Genomic DNA, 15,469 nt, shown 5'->3' with positions numbered 1-15,469 from the left:
CCGCCAGCTCATCCCTTCCTCCTCACCCCAGAGTTACCTGTCACGCTTGTTACAACAAACTTAACCTCAGCGATGCTGGTCAGAGAGGAATGCCACGAAGTTTGGTCTAAAGAGGTCAAAAGACCGAACAGACATCTCCAGTGTAAAAATCAGGCAGTGATCCACAGACTATGGTTTAAAGGGGATTGGTTGATTTTAGTGTGAATTCTTGTGCCCGGTTCAGGTTTAGATTCTGGTTTTCAATATTAGAATACCAGCTTTAATCTAGTGTGACCTGCAACAAGTCAGCGCGCAATGATCTTGACTTCACATCCCAATAATCCACAAATTCAGAGCTTTGCAGTCTGATTTAACGGTTTGGAGTGAGGGAGGGAAAGAGTCTGGCAGGCTCTGCAGATCAAAATGAAAAGTGGGAAATTGTTGCCTCTGTGTGTAAATTGGACTGTCCCTATTTTTATTTTTTATTTTTTTGAAAGATGGCATTCCCCAACTAGTGCCTTGCAAGTGAAAGAACATGCACAGAGGTGTATTTTCACTTCCTGATCTGCAGGTTTTTCCTATATTGTGCCAAAGCCTGGCTGACCTGCTGGATGACCACAGTGTGCTCTGTTGGTTCAGAGCCACCGCATCCATTAGATCTCAATGAACCTTTGTAACAAGAGTCACACTGACATCAGGGGTGTATTTGTGTGTTTACACTGAGCTGACCCACGGCCGGATGCGCCACTCGGACCTGAGAGGGGGCAGCAGGAACGTCCCTCCTCTGTCACTGTTTACTCCTGTCAAAGCAACAGGACCAGGAGAGCTTGTTTGCCCATTTTTTTTTCTTTTTTGTGTGTGTGTGTGTGTGTGTGTGTGTGTGTGTGTGTGTGTGTGTGTTTTAAACGGTTTCTAGTCTGTCTCTCAGCAAGACCCAATGTAGCACACAGCAGACTGGTGACTGAGACAAGCAAGCCCACTTTCACCCTCATTAATCATGGCTCTCTTGCTTACACCAAACACTTAGGTGTCCTTGTGCAACTCCTACAGCTTTCATTCAGCAGTCTCTCTCTCTCTCTCTCTCTCTCTCTCTCTCTCTCTCACACACACACACACACACACACACACACACACACACACACACACACAAATCCTCACACACACACAAATCCTCACACACAATACTCCAGCAGTGCTGAAGTCTCAAAAAATAAAGATCAGGCAGAAGAAGTATCCCTATCATGAAGATAAGATTGAATAGTTATTATTGGGAGCTGACCATATTTCTACTTAAGGCTTGGACACAGTTTTTCTTGTCTTGAGACACAGAGTGAAAAAGGAAATGAGGAAGGAGCCAAGGAAAGAAAAGAAGAGAAGCGCCATTTGGATTTTGGCCACTTGTCTGTCACAGTGCAGCTCATCTGATTCATGTCGGTAAAAGTGTTTGACTGTTCCTTTGTTTTAAAAATATCATAAATAAATACAGTCCGATTATATATCTTTGCTCACAGCTCTGTGTCTTTGTTGGATGTACAGACATTAATTACATGTCAACTTTGTCTGCTTCACACCATGAAACATAACAACAGGACATGAAATGTAATGGTAATTTTTTTTGTGTTAGCATTATTAACAGTACACGCATCAAGACTGAAATACAATTTCTCCTGAACCTTTTTAGATAATGAACTTGGAAATGATCAAGTAAAATCTTTATTTATTTCACACAAAAATAATGTGGTGAAATCCAGTGGCGTGTGGCTTAAAGAGGAGTGTGAAAAATAAGGATTAGAAAAAAGAAGTAATATAAAATAAAATATAAATAATAAATATAAAATTTCCAGGCTTTTCTGTCGTGTATGCAGTGAAGTAAATGAGTACAGCACATGCTGTCAAATATTATATACTGTAATTGATAGTGACGATAATGTGGTGGAAGATAAAAATAAATGTTTTCTCTTTCACCACTCTCAGTCTTCTGAGTGTAGGGTGCTTATACTATGGCTGGTTTTATGGGGCGGGAACAGTGACAGGAAAACTTTGACATTGAAAAACAAATGTGGCATTGAACTGAACTGAAAAAGGACACGACATTGAAAAACTTCTATTGGAAGAAGTTGAATCGGCACTGAAATTAATATCGTCACTGAAAAAGGTTCCACTGAAAGATAAAATTAAGAAAACACAATCTTGTTATCTAATTATTGATATCTTTTCTATCATGTGTTTTTCAATGTCCATCTTTTTTCAGTGACAGTTTGAAAAATATCAACCTTAAATAAGATGATAATATTGTAAGTTTGTGTTGTTTGAATGCCAGCATTTTATTTTTCAGTGGAACCCTTTTCAGTGCCAATACTTTTTCCAATACAAGTTTTTCAATGCTAATGTCCCCTTTTTTAGTTCAGGTTTTGTTTTCAATGCCAAAATTGAATGTCACTGTTCTAGCCTCATGTGTTTCCCTTTTAGGTTTTATTTACGGTCAGTTCCATTGGCTAAAGAAAGTCTCAGCAGCCGAGGCGAGTACTGCCGTAGATATCTGCAGGTTAATAGGCCTCACACACTGATGTCAACCAGGTGAACTGTTTGACTCAACCGTGTCATCAGAGCTGTGTGTTATAACTGATGAGTTGTCAAAGACAAACATACACCCAAACTTCACACACGAGTAAGAATTATAAATCTTTTATTGTGCATGGATCCTTTGTAGATATCATGGCTATACAGATACACTTTAGATACATACCTATGATTATACATTTTTCCCATAACGAACATTTTAAAGTGATATGTCTGGTAGTATGTATAATATAACAAATTTTCATTTTGGAATGTACGGTGTATGAGGTAACTGCAAACATTAAAATTACATAAAAATGGTCTCTATTTTTGTGCATATTTTACTCATTTTTGTAGCATTTTGTTAATCTCCCCAGCCAAAGGTAGTAAGCCCCGGGTGAAGAGGTGTTAAAATGGCACACGTTGCAATTGCTATCAAAAATAGGAATTTGAATTCTTTAAATGACAAAGAGAAGACATTTGCAGAATGTCCCAAAGACCAAATCATGTAATTATCCAAGACGTTTTGCAAGGTACCTGTATTTCATTTTTACGGTTGCAACAGCTGTTTTCTGCCCAAAACCAAACAACACTAGACCCTACAGCCAGATTACCAGTGAAAACTCAGCATTAGCAATCTGTTACGAATACTTAACACACAGAGTAAAGGCAAATTTAGATTCACAGGAAGTACATGATATTTTGTATCTGCCATTTGCGTTCCATGATTCATGAGTACTCAGGATTTATTATTTTCTCTGGAGAGTATTAACTTATATTACTTCAATATTATAAAAAAATATACTTCACACATGTATAACCTGACAAAAACAAAAATCAAAATAAATCATAAGTAATACATAGAACTACTTTTCATTTCTCTCACGATTACATATGTTTACTAACATCAAATAAATGTTGCAAAAATAAAAGGAAATAAAACACATTTTAGTGTTTTCTAACACTAAAAGAAAAACATCAAAACTTAAGAGAAATTAAGAAAATTCTCCCGAGATTTTTTCCTCTCCAATTAAGGCCTCTGAAACAACTGGTACGTACTTTTTTCAGTGTTTTTTATTTATTTATTTTTTTAATTATTTTTTTCTTTTGTTTTTGCTGAGATAGATCAGCTGTTTCAGTGACACGTTATGTGGTACTACAACTTTTAAAACACCCAAAACACAAGTAGGGCTTGCACAATCTCAAAGTGTGTTCTATAAAATGCATCACAAGACCAAGACGCAATCAGTCAAGGTTTTCTTTCACTAAGGTGCAAAATCAATTACTGGGGGGGGGGGGAGAAACCAAAAATAAAACAAAAACATACAGTTAAGCATACATTTTTTGTGCTGAACAACAATATTTCGGAGTAAAGCAGCTGCATGATTGTAAAAACAAGCTACAGTATAACTATATGATAGTAAAAATAATTAGAATTCACTGTTAGTTTGGTTTTTGTTTGTTTTCTAACTTTATACTGAGCATTTTTTTTCTCAAACTTACAGGTCCTTGTGTCTTCACTGTACAAAAATATACTAACATTTCTCCAGTCATTTTTGCATCCTTAAACATTCTGAACATCAAAAAGGTTGGAAAGTGCTAAATGAACGTTCTATAATGTGAGCAAGATTTTTCATTTCCGTTTCCTCTTCGTTCGCTAGACCCCTTAAACTCCAGCAGGGGCTAAAGTCCCTTCATGTGGCCCTGAAGCCCTCCCAGCCGCGTACCTCGGTGGCACAAACTACGTACAATATACACATCTGGACACACACACACCTCACTGTGCAAACACTGGCCCACCAGGTCCCAGGATCAAATAGCACATAGGCTAATGAAACACCTACATACTATTGTTGGAACACACCTATCAAAAACAGTTTCATACTGGACACATCAATGGAAATATAAATAATGACTATTTCTATACACACATATTATGTATATATATATATATATATATATACATACATACATACACATACATATATATATGTATATATATATATTTAAATACTGAAATCAACAAGTACATGAGTAGAAGCGCATCTTTCTCCCCCCACCCTCTCCCCAGAATAAACCATATCCCTGCTCTTTCTGAGTTCCTTATGCGCAGGAAGCTGATCATAATGGAACAGAAATCTGAACAGATACCACAGAGTTGGGGCGGGGTGACAAAGGCATGAGAGTCAGGAAGGTATCACAGGTGCCAAATAAGATGTTCCATCCTCAATTTATAACTCTAGCTCACCAGCCCGTCCTCCCCTTACACTTCAACGCGAGTAATGCGATTACTCAGCTGACGACGGAAAACAATAAGTATAAAATGAAGAATACAAAAACCACAGAGGGAGGGGGAAAGAATAAAGCTATAACCCTGCAGCTGGGTGGCGCAAACTGCTCATTTAATGACAAAGTACTGGATAACAAAAGCGATGAGGATGGCGATGACGGCGAAAACCATGAGGAGGAGGAAAGCGCACTGCTCGTCCGTCAGGCTCCGTCTGGCTCGGTTGGACTCCGTGCTGGCCCTGGACCCGGAGCCTGCCGCGCCGCTGCCCACCGCCACGTCATTCCGCTGAGGGGAGAGGGTCACTGTGGGGCTGTAGGGACCGCTCAGCTCCGGGGCGTCCTGGCACTGCCTGATAGCACACACCCGGAAACGGTAGTCGCTGTTGGGCTGCAGGTTCTGCACATGGAAGGATGTGGCAGAGCCTTTGTAGGCCTGCGGACAGAACGGAGGAGGAGAAGAAGTGCGATTAAAAACTGAAAATAAGACGAGGAAGAAGAGTGTGAAAACTGGTTGTTTTGTTATGTGAGATAGTTCTTAACACAAATGAATTATTTGTGTCTTTTTCATCTTTCCTTCTTTTTCATCATCACGTCTGTGGTAATACATCTATAATTCAGCGGCTTAAATTAATCTTCTTGATATACTGAACACTGCTGAAATTAGATTTGTTTGTATTGAACTTGTACTGGACTGTAAAGCTGACAGAAATACCGTTTCTGACAAACTGGATGAAGTCACCTTTCAGCTCTGTGTCAGGCATCACGGAAAAACAGTTGAGGATTCCTCTTTGAGCTCTGACTATTTTTTCAATTTACAGACAATTTTCTGATTTATTTGTTAGAGTTGTTGCTGTTTGTCGCCTTGGATGAAGCGGGAAGCCATCTGCCTTTGCCGTTTACTCAGCTGCCACACCCACGAGTTTTTAGGGGGGCCTTGTGAACCTGATCTGTTCGGTTGCTAGAGTGACACTTCTCTCTTCACTGAGTGATCTAACTTTGCATTTAAATCATAAAAGTAGAGGTAAAAAAAAAAACTATGTGGGGGGGGGTGTTACTAGATGTTTTTACTTCATATTGGGTGTGAAATTAGCATAACTATAAAATTATCACATTGTCCGTTACACACTGACCAATCAACAAAGGGCTGGTGCCAAGATTCAAAAAAGAATAATTCCCTTTTCTTAAAACGTCGGGTCTAGGCCACCGGAACTGACAGTAAAGATGGAAACTCATGCATGGTGGCAGTCGTATATTTCCCGTCACTGATTCGATTGCCATGTATGATGTGGTGAGATTAGCATAACCCTGCCATGGCCATTATTCCACGTTAACGTGGCTGGTGGCCACTAAGAGGGATGAATGTCCTGGCAGGGGCCAGACGCCTGGGATACCTCATGGATCAATGACCTTTGCATAATGGGCAATTTAAAGCCAGCGGTGACTAATACAGAACGCTGAGACACCACGCTGAAAACATAAAGGCCCCCGGATCCATCTGCATCCTGATCTGCATCAAAAGGCCATTGTGATGAATGGCAGGTCACCCGCAGGTAACAAAGCCAAGGACACGAAACACGCAGAGCGAGCGCACAAACCTCCACGCGGCAACGTCAGTACCTGTTTAAACTCAGAGTTGCCCATCATGCACTGCAAGGTGTAGGTGATCGGGTCCCCCTTCATGGGCGGTAGGGCCTCCCATGTAACTTCGCAGGAGTTGTCATCTAGACGCTCCACTTTAGGGGCTGGAGGGTGAAGGTGGCGTGAATCGAGAGCAAGAGAGAGAAAATGTGAAGCTGCACATCACATTTAAAACAAGAGATCAAACAGTCAGATCAAGAAAGGGGAAATTCCTAATGAGTAAGTGTAGATTTACTTCATGTGTAAATATTAACATGTTGAAACAGCTCTGCCAACACTCTCTGATAAGACTGGTACATACATGCTGCACTGACTCACTGACCTCTGGGCCTTCTTAGATTAACGTATAATCCTAAACAAAGGAAGACGGAACTCCTATTTACTGAAGCTTCTCTCTGAAGGGCAGGAGCACATTACTGTTGCTGAGATGTGTGAAACACCCAGTCCAGTATACAATGTAACCTACAAAACCTCAGGGATAGAATTTAAAATAACCACATGTGTATTTTTTTCATTTTTGATATTAAAGAATTCATATCAAACTTCCAAAGGAAAAAAAAAAAGAAGAAGCAGTGTACAGTGACTCAGCAGAATCAAAATGAATTCTAGACAACTACATGCGACTTTTCCCCATCAGCAGAGTGCCATATGTATGAGTCATGCTCTTCTTCTTCAGGTAGGTGGAATTTTAAGCAAAAACAATCCGTGGTTGTACCATACGAAAAAAAAAAAAAAATTACCACAAGAGCAGGGAGGGTTTTAATCCTTTGTGGCATTATGATATTAGGCTTTAGACTTCATGTTGAAACGGTAAGTCTGAATTCAAACAGTTTATAGTCGAGAGTCCACTTCACCATGTGGGGAGACAAACAGTGTTGAGTAACACTGACAAACTGGCACATGACGGCCCGCTTCAAAAGAGGTGCCACACTGAGAATAAAACCCACGTCCTCATTACTGACTTCAACACGTGGGATCAAAAGAGGTTTTGCAGAGGCTGGTTGAGACCACACCACAGCGCTGAGCAACCCGACTCATGATGACAGCCGACAAGTGAATCTCTGCCTGCCGGGTCTTAATCAAATGCAAGTCGAGCCTGGGTCAACTGAGGTTAAAAGCTGAGCACATTGGCTGTCTGTATGTCAGCAGAGTGTTTGTAAAGATAATCAGAGCTGATCCATATTGGGTAAAGTGAAAGTAAATGAGAGAGAGAGAGAGAGAGAGAGAGAGAGAGAGAGAGAGAGAGAGAGAAGAAAGAAAGAAAGAGCTGCGTCTGTACCTTTCACAGGGGCTGGAGGGGAGCGTGGGGTGGTGAATGTGTAAACATTGGAGAAGGGCCCTTCGCCCGCCTCATTAAAGGCCTGGATGCGGAACATATAAGAGGTAGACTCATTAAGCCTCTGGACTTTGTGTGTGTGGCATGGTCCTTTATACAAGGATATAAATCTGCAATGACAGGAACAAGAAAAGAGAGAGAGAGAGAGATGGAGAGAGGATATAATGAGCAAAAGGATAAAGATGTCAAAGAGCGAACAGGACGAGTGACTCCTCTGTCAGGAAATACACAGTGTCATAAAGCATATCATCACTTCCTGTCCCCTTATATGGCAGTCTCTCTGGTGCATCACTTCCCACCTACCCCACCCCTCCTTGATACAGTTCTATGAAGCTTCTCCTCTCCTATCGGTTTATCTCTCGTCAAGTCGCTTCCCCCCTCGCCTGACTTAATGGGCCACTGACCTGCCGCTCTTGTCCCCCATCTGCAGCTGATACTGGAGGGCGTCTGAGGTCGCTGCCTTTGCTGGGCCGTCGCCCCACTTGAGCCTGAGGGTCTGGTGGCTGAAGGCAGTGCACTCCAGGCGGGGCGGCTGCGGGGGCAGGGGCTTCGTCTTCAGCTTAAAGGTGTGACTAAAGGGGCCGGCCCCCAGGCTGTTCAGGGCTTGGATTCGGATCCTGAGGAAAACGTAAGAGATGTCGACATCAGAGAGCCGCGGGGACTGAGCTGACCCCAGCAGAAAGCCTGCAGCGGGTTTCAAAGTGGCATTAACAGTATTCTATCTCATTGACAGATGTTTATGTTCGGCCTCTGTTAATGTACAGTCTGTACGTAGTCTGGCAGTGACACATTTTATGATGTTTTGGCTCTGTTAGCCTGCACTTTAGCTCAACTTCGGTCTTTGTTTCATTACAAGTCCACTGTGTAGAGCCAAAACAATGAAAAATATGTCATTGGCATACAGCTTCCAGACTGCACTATATAACTGGCACAGTTCTGCGTGGGCTTAAAATAAACAGCAGGTAAATAAACCAGTGTAAAATACATCCTGTGCAGATGACATATCAGATAAATAAAACTTTCATAAAATATGGATCCATGAAAGAGACTTTGTTTTATTTAACTCTGCACAATCTAAGTTTCCTGTAGAAAATACACCTGTTCTATGATCCTGAATCAAAAAGAAATACAGACAAGCGACCGGCCACAGATGAAGGTGTCAGGTTCTGGACTAAACAGCTGCCGGCCCTGTCCAGAAAAAACCTGGATTTACAAGCGTGACAAATCATATTTGGTTTCAGATGTCCCCTTTAACATCCTTTGGTACAAAGTATCACAGAGCAAGTTAATGTACAAGTGTGTTGAGTGTGAAATTGATTTGTGCCCCACTCTATGACTTGTGAGAACCAACAGTTTAAAAATGTTGGCTCTCATTGCCGTGTTGTGTAGTACATGCATAATGCATGCGCCCACCTGTAGCTGGTGTCAGGCTGCAGATGCTGGATGATGTGTTTGGTGACAGGACCAATGGCGATGGGCTGGCGCTCTCCAAGGTCAATCAGGTAGGAAGTGATCTCGGAGCCGTGATCACACGGGGTGTCCCAGCAAATACCCAGACAGGTGGACGGAGAGTAGAGCGGTGGCGGCCGGGAACTGCTGTCCTCCTCTTCCTCATCTTCATCTGCATCCACTGGCGCCTCGTACCTTTGCAGCTCGGACTCCTTCAGTGTGTAGATGTTGCTGACGGCTGCGGGCACGGAGCAGGGCGTCTGACACAGGACAGCCTCGCTGAAGGGCCCCACGCCAGCCACGTTCACGGCCTGCACAACAGCAAGACACAAGAGTCAGCTGATCAAGGTCAACTCTCACCTGGGATGTGAACGGACACGTGTGTAACATCCAAGTTTGACCACAAGGTGGAGTCCCAATGTAAACACAGGGTTTCAACATGTTCTAATAAGGATGTGGTTTTATTTTCAAGCCAAGTCCCATGGACTGGAAAAAATAAATAAAATCACATATTTAAAAAACTAGGACAATGTGGGTTTGGTTTTAATCAACTATTATAATAGGAATCCGGTTTTATAGCCTAACCAGAGTGTAACATTTAGGGATGGTCTGAGCACTTGCACCAGACAAGAACTGCCTGTTCGTGTGTGTGGACCCATAAGCAGCCAGTGTTCCTCCCTTCCTCCCCTGCTGGACCACAAAAGAGGCTGCAAGAGTACAGAGTACAGCACAGCCTGAAATTTCAGCCTGAACCAGATCCAAAGGACAAAGCCAATGTTTTAATGCCAGACTCTCTCTCTCTCCTATTAGACAAACGCCGGCTTCATTGGCGACAGTCTCGAAATGTGCATTCAGTGCAACGGCACAATAGAGACATGCTGCTGTATCAGTCTATTCATCACGATGAAGTAACTAGTGAACCAACTGTATTTCAGATATAAACAGTGCTCACGTAGCGCTTTAGATAGCCATCAAAAACAGGCAGGCGCACAATCAAACCAGCTTTTACTCTGACAAATTAAAAGTGAGTCACCACTTTGCGCTGATGTGAGAAGAACATCATCGTGTCAAAAATCAATTCACAGTTCACAATTGTTCTCCAAATCGCTGCCAACCAGCTGAAACTATAAAGAAGGGATCTCTGAAACCTCACGACCTGTAGACTTAAAACTTGTCTCTTACCTATTGTAGTTAATTTTTTATATTCATGTTAATCATCATCCAAAAAACACAGCCGTAATTTACCTTAGCTGCAATGTTTTTGGACACTTGTGATCACAACTACGAGGACTGGGGTGTGAAATATGGATTTATGAATATGTATTTCTTACTCAGGATGAAAGAATCTTAAACTGGTTCAACAACAGACCCAACAGTCCCCGCCTAAGTTAACCCCAACAGTGTTAGTTACTTAGTTACCATACGTCATCCGTTGAGCCACAATGGCACAGACAAAGAGAGAGAGAGAAATGATGTTTTTTTATAGTTGGGTCTAAAGTTATTTTCTGATGCATCGTGGAAGTGTGTTGTGCTTTTCCCCCCTTTGCTCTCACACATGGGAAGATCCCATGACTGATTAAAAAGTGGATTTTTGCATCAACATTGCTGATCTAAAACAAAACCGGCAGCATCAGTGATGACACGTTTAAGGAACTGAAGTAAAAAATATATTGAATAAGATTTTCTCCATTAAAAAGAAGTGAGAAAAAGGAGGGTGGAATTTCCATATGACGTTGCCGTTAAAATTCACCTCAAGCTTTTAAGGGCAACGAACCCACTCATTTCATCAGATTAATTTCCACAGACCCGCACAGGAAAATTTGGGTTATTTCCATGATCTTATTGTGAAATTCAACTATTCTTCCTTTTATTGGGACACCCCATGGATTCTTCACAGGTCTATAATAAAAATAATAATACAGAAGTTACTCACGCAGGATTTGTACAGTGAGATATGATTCTATTTCCAGCTTGTGTTTTTAACAGAGGGAAATTAGCTTCAGCTTCACTAAATAAAGTGTTTGTTAATGCTCACCTGTAACCGGCAGAAGTAGCTGGTTGCAGGCAGCAGCCCCTTCATTTCATGGCTGAGTCCCGGTCCGCTGTAACACACCTGCATGCTGCCCTCAGCAGCCCCCCACTCCAGACGAAACTCTGTCACAGCAGCTCCATTGCAAGGAGGAGCCTAGAAGGCAAACGCCAGCAACAACGGCCATCAGGAAGTGACTGTGTGATTGTCTTTAATAATAATGCGCTGTATGTAAATTATTTGACATATTCTCAAAACGGATGCATGTGGTATTGTATAACATCAGTGGAGGAACGGAAGTGTAGTCAGTCTTACCTCCCAGGTCACAACCACACAGCTGGGGGATTTGCATGTGGTGGAAGGAGCCTTGCACTGCTCAGGGGCCCCGGGGCCGGTCGTAACGTCACAGCGCTCCGATAGAGGCCCAAACTATCCGCACAACAGAAAACCCCCCCCCCCAAAAAAAAACAATTAAATACTACCGAAAAATCTAACGCTAGACTTCTCAAATCAAATTTAGTAGGAGAGGGTTGAAAGCTTGCATCTGAAAAAAACAAAAAACAAAACAACAATGCCTTCTCCTGTTATTGGTGCATCACTTTAAACAGTCGTTCTCACCCCAGCCTTGTTCGCTGCCTTGAGCCGGAAGCTGTAGGTTTTGCCAGGCATTAAGCCTCCCACAGAGCAGTCCAGCTCTGGGCCCTGGTAAACCTCCCTGCTCTCCTCAGACTGCGGCCCACTCACTTCGACACTGTAGCAGGACACCGGGCTGCCTCCGTCTACCTGAGGGGGACCTGGGACATTTGTACAACCAGTGTTTATAAAATCAATATAATTCAGAAAGGGTTCTCCAAGAGAAAGTAACAGCGTGTATGTACAAACAATGCAGACTGCATAATCAAAGCTCACTGCTTTGAGGTACTTTGCGAGACAAATAAACGTATCAACAGAAGCTTGAATACATCCCACACACTTGAGTTGGAGAAGAATGACTCACCCCAGCGCAGTTGCACCTCCCTGGCTTTGGGCTTGCCCACCAGCCGAGGGGGCTGGCAGGGCCCTGGGGGCACCGCGGGAGTCTGGACCTGCAGGGTCTCCGACAGCTTGCAAGGGAAAACAACGCACCAATTAAGCCCCGGAGAAAATATCAAATTGACAATCTCACACCCTGCCTCTCTTTCTCTCTCTCTCTCTCTCTCTCTCACACGACACAAACACACTGGATGCAGATTGTCACTTTCGCCAGCTTATCAGACTGATTCAGGCTACAACAGAGCAGAGAGGGGACAAATGTGAATGCATCGTTCACAAGCTCCACCGGCGTAGAGCAGAGAAAGATTTTGTGTTCCTTTCAAAGCCGTGGATAAAGTTAGACAGATAGTCTGGCGAGTGAAAAATAGGTCTTTCTCAAACTCAGCTTCTGTGACAAAAGGCAAACATGTGAGTGTTATGTCACATTGTGCTGCACAGAAATACAAGGGCTCACCACCATGAGTCATGTTTCTTTACAAGCCCCATCATGAATAAATGCATGCACTAACAGCTGATGAAGAAATTAATGAAGAACGTCTGTGAACTGAACTAATTAAGAAAAACATCCTCTGACACATGGGGGGAGGGTTAATTGATTAGCAGGCTTTGCCTTGTACTTGCACACCAGGAAGCCTAGTCTAATCTCCTAACATAGGAGGCTGGGTGAATGACAATTTCCTATTAAAACTCACCATAAATAGAGCGCATATCTAGAATTAGTCATGTAAAATTTATCAGATCAACCACGGGATGTGGTGAGATTCATGGCTGCCTGGCTTAACAATGACTGTGTATGTAAGAGCCGAGAAATGCATCAATAATAGGAAAAACAGCACATGATGATCAGATTTATATAGCTGCATTGTTGAGTGGACTGGAGGAGACAATATGGAGAGAGTCTGTTTACATCCTGGATGTCTGGGGTGATTCAGCTTTGCAGGTAGAAGTCCCTTTTAAGTTAGATAAAAGAAGTGTAGTAATCTTGGCACTTGTGTATGTGTATTCATTAAAAATATATATTTTGTGATGCCTTTCTAACTAAATAAAATCGTAACTGATGAGCAAACTGTCAAAATTCCTGTGGCGAAACACAAGGCCATGTGCGCGACTGTGTGTGCACGTGTGCTGATGCTGAATGACTCACCGGGCTCTGCCCCCCCTCGCTCATGCAGTAAACTCGCGTCTGGTAGGAGCAGCCGGGCTTCAAGCCCTCACACACATGCTCCATGGCTGGCCCCGAGTACACCAGCTCCCATGACAAGCCTGAGTACAAACACATTTCAAATACATTTTCCATTATTTCAATAAACTCCAAAAACATCGTTTTCACTTGAACTTAAATAACCAATCACTTACCGCTTAAGCCCTCAGACAGCTCCACAACATACTTGGTGACTTCTGCTCCACCGTTTTCTTTTGGGGGCTCTGAATTTCAAAACAAAGAAAAAAAAGAAAATCATTGTAAAACTGCACTAACCGGGCTCTTCGCCTCAGTAGCCTGCTAGTGCCAGTAAGCTCAGTTTTCACTGCTTTATGACTGGAAATCCAAATGTGCACTGAAGCAAATCAGCTAACTATCAAATACGGGGAGTGATTTCATGACTCGGTTAATTCCGAAAACTCTTTAATATCATACAGTTAGTAGGGAAATATATAAACGTAGATGAAGCGTGATTTGCTGATGATGTAGGCTCATTTTTAGCGGAAACAAGTCGAGGTTTGACAGTGTCTTCAGCTCTGCAGACATATCTTCTTATTTTTCCACCATTCTGAAAAAACTGGAAGCAGAGACCAAGCACAGCAGTGAGTGATGTGTTTGTCCGGTGAGGTGTGGGAAGGACTCATGCTGATGTCTGAATGAAGGAGAGAACTGTCAGTCATGTATTGTACAGACTACTCAGAACGTCATCCGTCTCCAGCTGATGCATCTGCTGCTCTCAGGCAGAGCTCGATGAAAAATGTGACATTGTAAACTTGCTTTGCCAGGGTGTCAACTACATATAAAAGACTTAAGGGTTTTTTTTTTAATAAGGGAAAGGGGCGACAGGTAGGAAACGCTCACCCCAGGCCATCTTGAAGCTGTTGGGCAGGACTCTTCCTCTGATGACAGGCCTGCACGGGCTGCTGGGTCTGTCCGGGTTCGTGATGAACTCGACCACCTGGCTGGGGTTGCTCTTCCCCTCCGAGTTGTATGCCGCCACCTGGACAAAGCGCATGAAAGCAAACGATGAGAAGTCATATTATTCCTTGTCAGTCAGTAAGGCCAAGTGTATAAAGGTCATTATGTTTCCTGATAACAAGCACTGACTAGACTCAGAAGGGTAATGAAGGGATCTGAGAGAGACAGTGAGCGTAACGACCAAAATGGCCTCAAGACAAATACCACATTATCAAAAAGATTCAGCTCCTTAAAGCTGCAGATGCATTTCTACAAAACTGTTTAGACACCACGGGCACTGCAATCAACAAAAATGAGGCAATAAGATTTAGTGGCATTTGCATTTCAGTGCGGCACATCTGCAGTTATATGACAATCTCCGTGCTGCTGCTGCTGCCTGCTAAGTACAGCTCATCCACATACTGTACCAAGACAAACCTGCACAGCAGCCAGCCTCCCCTCACACTGCGCAGCTGGATAATTGGAAATGAGGGGAGGGGAGGGGATGGGAGGGGAGGGGAGGGGAGGAAGGGGAGTGTTGCGAGTAACTAATGAACATTTCATTTGGGCATATGGTGGTTTGTTTGAGTAACACAACACCTTTCTGTCAGCATCATGTTTAAGAATGCTGTGGTGTGCTGCGTGTTTAAGATTCTGTCTGTGTGAGTGAAGCTTACTACCTCTCTATCAGCAGTCTGTGCATTTCTGTATGATTTCATGTTGTGAAGTGCCGGACGGAGCACTTGTTGCTGCACACAAATAACAAGTATTAAGGAGAGAGCCACTTTGAATGGCAGTGAAGCAGCTCTCAGCTTCAACTAAAAACAGTTTCATTTCAGAGCATAACAGCTGTTTAGCCAAACTGACGGCGACCACGTTGTGAAATATAACAGCTACAGATCACTTGGGCAGTAAATTAAAACAGCTGTGCTCTAAATTTGAAGGACACCGGTGTTACTATTCACTAGCTATACCACTCGTCCCTTTAGAGGGGTGGGGG

At 42.9% G+C, this 15,469-nt stretch overlaps 1 protein-coding gene across 1 annotated transcript in view; it reads right to left on the bottom strand.

Annotated features, from left to right (window-relative positions):
• Positions 1-2,648: 2,648 nt before the first annotated feature.
• Positions 2,649-15,469, bottom strand: part of fndc3a (fibronectin type III domain containing 3A) — a 47,183-nt gene continuing 34,362 nt past the window's right edge. The window contains exons 15-26 of the mRNA XM_023405881.2: positions 14,374-14,512; positions 13,668-13,736; positions 13,456-13,574; positions 12,277-12,382; positions 11,898-12,073; positions 11,595-11,708; positions 11,286-11,435; positions 9,215-9,561; positions 8,206-8,418; positions 7,745-7,911; positions 6,445-6,569; positions 2,649-5,260 (exon numbers count right to left, since the gene is read on the bottom strand). Of these exons, the coding sequence (XP_023261649.1) occupies positions 4,937-5,260; positions 6,445-6,569; positions 7,745-7,911; positions 8,206-8,418; positions 9,215-9,561; positions 11,286-11,435; positions 11,595-11,708; positions 11,898-12,073; positions 12,277-12,382; positions 13,456-13,574; positions 13,668-13,736; positions 14,374-14,512 (2,049 nt within the window). The 3' untranslated portion in view covers positions 2,649-4,936. The remainder of the gene's footprint in view (positions 5,261-6,444; positions 6,570-7,744; positions 7,912-8,205; positions 8,419-9,214; positions 9,562-11,285; positions 11,436-11,594; positions 11,709-11,897; positions 12,074-12,276; positions 12,383-13,455; positions 13,575-13,667; positions 13,737-14,373; positions 14,513-15,469) is intronic.

Source organism: Seriola lalandi, unplaced genomic scaffold (genome assembly GCF_002814215.2).
Source record: "Seriola lalandi dorsalis isolate HSWRI2012SDOR001 ecotype SW California unplaced genomic scaffold, Sedor1 jcf7180002054288, whole genome shotgun sequence".
Taxonomy (NCBI): Eukaryota; Metazoa; Chordata; class Actinopteri; order Carangiformes; family Carangidae; genus Seriola; species Seriola lalandi.
This window is presented reverse-complemented; position numbering and strand designations above follow the sequence as displayed.